This window comes from Camelus dromedarius, chromosome 3, assembly GCF_036321535.1.
Source record: "Camelus dromedarius isolate mCamDro1 chromosome 3, mCamDro1.pat, whole genome shotgun sequence".
Classification (NCBI taxonomy): Eukaryota; Metazoa; Chordata; class Mammalia; order Artiodactyla; family Camelidae; genus Camelus; species Camelus dromedarius.
In genome coordinates this window covers 111,298,476-111,304,076 of record NC_087438.1, presented here as the reverse complement: position 1 = coordinate 111,304,076, position 5,601 = coordinate 111,298,476, and the positions used below count along the sequence as shown (strand labels likewise).

At 49.0% G+C, this 5,601-nt stretch overlaps 1 protein-coding gene across 1 annotated transcript; it reads left to right on the top strand.

The window, feature by feature from the left end:
• Positions 1-1,569: 1,569 nt before the first annotated feature.
• On the top strand, positions 1,570-4,809 carry GARIN3 (golgi associated RAB2 interactor family member 3). The gene is made up of 2 exons (XM_031442035.2): positions 1,570-2,744; positions 3,622-4,809. The coding sequence occupies exons 1-2, from the start codon at positions 2,124-2,126 to the stop codon at positions 4,786-4,788; spliced, it is 1,788 nt and encodes a 595-aa protein (XP_031297895.2). The 5' UTR covers positions 1,570-2,123; the 3' UTR covers positions 4,789-4,809.
• The last annotated feature ends 792 nt before the right edge of the window (positions 4,810-5,601 follow it).

Genomic DNA, 5,601 nt, shown 5'->3' with positions numbered 1-5,601 from the left:
TTTGTGTTCTATTTGTGTGTCCCAGTGTAGTGTAGTTTAACCATTGCCCTATTTGGGGACTTCCATATGCTTCTGGTGCTGTGTGACCTTGATACAGTTGCTTAACTTCTCTGAGCCTTGATTTCCTCCTCTAAAGAATAGGAATAATAGTGGTAGCTACATTTTATAGGGCTGTTTTGGGATTATATTGTATACATTTTAAGGTTAAGTGTTTAGCACAATGCCTGGCTTATAGTAAGTTCTTAATAATATGATTATGATTTCTCTCATTAATCATTCATCAGAAATGGACTTATGGGAAGAATAGATGGTTGAGAATATAGAAACCTCTTATTTTAAAACCTAATCATGTTAACTTTTAGCCATAATCTCCTTACAATTGAATATAAACCACTTCATACTTTTTTTTGGAGAAGTCATTTAACATCTCCAGAAAAAAAAAAAATTAGCTCTTCAGAGGTGGGACCTTGATCTTTGCATCTCCATTTTCTAGCTGCTCCTAAAAAATAGTGTTTGCTCAATAAATTTTGTTGACTAAACAAATAGAACAATGAATCTCAGGGAGCATCAGCAAGGTTGTATTTATTGAAAAGCTGTAATGTGCCAGGTACTGCAGTAGGCACTGGGGAATATAAAAAAGACCATTTAGGGGATGAAGTTTATTTCAAGACCTTCACATAGTAATCACTGAGTTTGGAGGAATGTATTTTTATTTCAAAAATAGTCTTCTAACTGGGGGAGGGGGAATTTGGATTCATCACCTTGTGCAAAGAACAAAAACTCCAGAAAGACATCTTTGCCATAATTTCTCTGAAGAGCTTTTCAAAGAAACAAAACATCAGTGGTTTATCAGGTAGACATCAAGAGTGAAGCAGCAGGAAAACCAATGCGGGAAATCCTATGGTGATTCAAGACCTCAACGAATTCCTGGGGTCCCCACGCACATCGCTAACTGTGAACAATTCCATATTTGGTGCAGAGTGAGAGTATGATGGTGAGCCGCCAGCTTGAGACAGAGACCAAGACTCTGAGTCGAAGACCTAGTACGGAATCCAGCCTTGCATCCTGAGCCTTGGTTCCTCACCATAAAATTGTGGTTTTAAAAATTAGCCTCCTTGAAATGTCATTCTAAGTGAAGTAAGCCAGAAAGAGAAAGAAAAATACTGTATGAGATCGCTCATATGTGGAATCTTAAAAAAACAAATAAATAAATACAAAACAGAAACAGACTCACAGACACAGAATACAAACTTGTGTTTGCCAAGGGGGAGTGGTGGGAAGGGACAGACTGGGAGTTCAAAATTTGTAGGTACTGACAGGCATATGTAGAACAGATAAACAAGATTATACTGTATAGCACAGGGAAATATAAACAAGATCTTATGGTAGCTCACAGCGAAAAAAAATGTGACAATGAATATATGTATGTTCATGTATAACTGAAAGGTTGTGCTCTACACTGGAATTTGACACAACATTTTAAAGTGACCATAACTCAGTCAAAAAATGTTTTAAAAAATAATCTCCTTGAAATGCAAAAATGGGTGAGAAAACTCTCCATATATTGGAAACCACTGTACAAATGGAAGTCTGGTTCTGACAGGTGGCACTTCTTCTAAGTTCCAGCCAGCACTGTGCTACACCACTGGGGACACAGAGAACAAGGTCCCTGCCCTTAGCAAGCACTCAGTCCACTTCCAGGATTTTCTCCCCAGGACGTCATTTAGCAGAAGCAAAAGTATATTTGCAGGGAGATAATCACTGCAGAGAGACTGATAACAACACAGCAAAACTGGAAACAACCCAGATATTTACAAAGGCAGAATGGTTTTCTAAGTTGTGAGTCCCAACTATCCAGCTTAGCCACACCAACAGCCTGGCAGGGTCAGCCTTATAGAAATGGTGGTTTGTTTGGAGGGGGAGGCTGGTGACCCTGCCCCGAAGGGATGACTGCTTGGGGGCTGGACAAAGGGATATGTGATGGTGACAGCTCACAAAGGACAGTGGAGGATAAATGTGGTAGTGCCAAGTGACTTAGGCAGAGCCCTGCAGGGAGATGGGCAGTTGCCTTCACTCCCTCTCTCTCTCGGCGACTTGATTTGTGGCTGGTGGAGCTATCTGAAATGAAGAGAACTGTGAGCAGTGAGTGTTTGTTACCTTATTACACGGCCAACAGCTACCGTTCAATGGGCGTGTTCAACACCTCCATGGGGGACCTGCAACAACAACTGTACAGGGGAGGAGAGTATGATATTTTCAAGTACGCACCCATGTTTGAGAGCGACTTCATCCAGATCAGCAAAAAAGGAGAGGTGATTGACGTCCACAACCGCGTCCGAATGGTGACTGTGGGCATCGCATCCACCAGCCCCATCCTCCCACTCCCTGACGTCATGCTGCTGGCCCGGCCAACGAAAGTCTGTGAAGAGCACATCAGATTTGTCCGGCCCATCAAGGGGAGAGGTCACAAGCCCCTAAAGACCCTAGAGCTCACCAGGCTGCTTCCCTTGAAGTTTGTCAAGATCTCTATCCACGACCGCGAGAAACAGCAGCTGCGCCTGAAGCTTGCCACTGGCCGTACTTTTTACCTGCAGCTGTGCCCCTCTTCAGATGCACGGGAAGACCTCTTCTGCTACTGGGAAAAGCTTGTCTACCTCCTGAGACCTCCAGCAGACAGTTCCAGCAGCACCCCGACGCTCCAAACTGGAGATGCAACCATGATAGAGGATGACAAAAGCCTACTGGTAAGCACCTACAGAGACTCAGGGAAACGGGGCCGGGTGCTTTGGAAGAGCAGCGCAAAGCTGGTCCTTCAAAGTCTTTGGTGCTCCCTGAGGCTCACCTGGGAAATGCCTTCTATGGTTGAAAAGAGTCAGGGCCAACTAAGCCATCACTACGGGACCTACCACGTTGGAGACGTTCCAAGCGCTACTCCAAATTGTCCCCCAAGGCCGAATTTCATAAAGACCTTAGGTATCATCTACTCTGGTCTCATTCCCAGGGTTGTCATCCCTTCTACAGCATCCTGATGGTCCAGTCTCTTCTTGAACACATGCCCCAGCCCAGGTAGTCTCATCGGTTGTGGAACGTCCTTCATTCGGTCTCCCCAGGACTGCCACGTGCCGTATGCACACCTGCACATGCAGCTTGTTTCAGTAGTCACCAAAATGTAGAATACGTGCATCCCTTGACCCAGCAATCCCGCTTTTAGGCATCTGTCCTGCAGAGATAGGAGCACAAGTGTGTAAAATTAAAGCGTATGATGATGAGGAATTGAATTGGTGCTTTCCCTGGCTCTTGGATTGTTCCAAGCAAAACAGTGACCTTTTGACAGGGGTGCTATAGGTGGGATCTTGCATCAAATGGGAGCTTAAGATATGAAGGATATTCTAATTATAAGCCCTTGGTCAGGGGACGGGGTGTAGCTCAGTGGTAGAGTGCATGCTTAGCATGCACGAGGTCCTGGGTTCAATCCCCAGTTCCTCCATTAAATATATATGTGTGAATGTATGTATATAAAAGATCCTGAGTTGCTCAGCTCCAGAATGGGAGAGAAGCAGAGCATTCTGATCTCACTTTTTGTCACCACTATCTTACCCGTTTCTCCTCCCCTTGGCACAGACCACAGAGCTCCACGGACAAAGGGATCAGGATGGGGTTGGGCCTCACAAGCTTAGTGATGTCTCTGGAGACACTTCTTGTGCTTACATCGGGGGAGAGGGAATCCATCACACCCCCCAGGGCTCCGCTGCAGCCACGAAAACTACCGGAATTGCAGCAGCAGGGACAACGACAGGCCTGGCTGTGGCGGGGACAGTGACGAGCCCTGGGGGAGGAGTGGCAGTAGCAGGGGTAGGAACAGGCTCTTCAGGAGGCGCGGTGAGCTTGGCAGCAACCAAGAGTGCGGGCACCGGCCAGGCGAGCGCGGCCCTGGCAGGAGCCATGGCCAAAGGTCCAAGGGAAGGCGGATCGGGCAAGGCCATTGCAGGGGCGGCCAGCCTGTCCTTGGAGGGTACGAACGTGGTCTTGGCGGGAGCTGCCAGCACATCCTCCACGGGGCCGGACACTCCAGACAGCAGCACGAGCGTGGTGTTCGCCGGCACAGCGACGACCGGCACGCCCGCGGCACGAAGGGCCGAAGGCCTGGTCACGGCCCCCCTGGTCTCCACCTTGCAGAGCGAAGGCTACATGTGTGAACGGGATGGAAGCCAGAAGGTCTCTCACGTCAGTGCTGATGTCCGGAAGGAAAAAAAGGAAAGGAGGGAAAAGAAGGACAGGTCCTCGTCCAGGAGAAGCTCCCATCACCGCAGGGCAGGGGAAAGTCATCACCGGAAGGGAGGGGACAAGTCGATCCGGAAGTCATCCTCCCACCGGTCCTTATCCGGCCGTGGAGACACGAGAGACGACAAGAAAGAAAAAGGGCACAGCAGCGCCAGGGGCAGAGGACACGGCCCTCACAAGAGTGGGAGTGGCAGCCACAGCGCCTCCGCCAGGGAGGGCAGGGCGGCTCCCAAACTGGGGAAGAGCAGGTCCGCCACGAGCTCAGGCACTTTGAGCAAGAAATCCAGCAAGATCAGCCGTTTCTTCAGGAGCTTCAGGGTCATTCCTGGCTCAAAGACCATGGTCGCTGCCCACGACAGAGAGGTAGACATCGTGGCTAAGACGGTAGAAAAGCGCAACATAGAGGCCAAGGTGGAGAAGGCCCCTACCGGCCAGGATCTGGGGGTCCGGGGCACCGTGACATCTGAGACGACGGAGACCATCATCATTGAAGCCAAATCTGCTTAAACAGGAGGTAGGGCAGGAAGCCGCCTGGAGACCTGGCCTCAGGGCAGGGGCCCCCGAGAGTCAATTCCAGCATTCTTTAATAAAGGAAACTGTCCACCACCAAAAGGAATGCTGTCTTTTGTTTGAGTGTCTGTGTCCCCTCACCTGGTAGTGACGTCACAGTGGCTTCTGTGATGTGAGCTATGCTGCAGCCTGAGACCCCAGCCTCCAGCCAAGCAGAACCCCACCTCCCACCCATTCCCAGCAGAGCCGTATTAGTTCCCTCTGCCTTGCCTCAACCCCTTTCTGCCGTTGGTTTCCCCACGACTTTGGCTCCAAGTCACCGCCTGCAGGCTGGGAAGCATCACCACCACCATGTCCCCATGCCCTTCCTCTTCTCCCTGCAGGTCCCTGGGCATGGACATTCAGTCCAGTCCATAGACTAAGTGAAGACAGGCCTCACGTTTCCACTGAGAATAATCAGGGGAGGAAACGAGGGGGTGAGGGGAGCAGCATTTGTAAACCATCAGAATAGCGACGTTTGTCATCTAGGTCAGGAATTGGCAACCTGAGGGCCAAATCTTGCCCACTGCTTGGTTTTATAAATAAAGTTTTATTGAGGCATAGCTACAGCCATTCACTTATAGATTGTCTAAGGCTGCTTTCGCGTTAAAATGACAGATTTGCATAGTTGTGTCAGAGATCACATGGCCTGCAAAGTCTACAACATTTACTTTCTGGCACTTTACAGAAAAGGTTTGCCCACCCAGATCTAATCTTGACAATTCTCCTTCCTCCTGGGTATATACTCTGGAGAAACTCTCAACATGCACT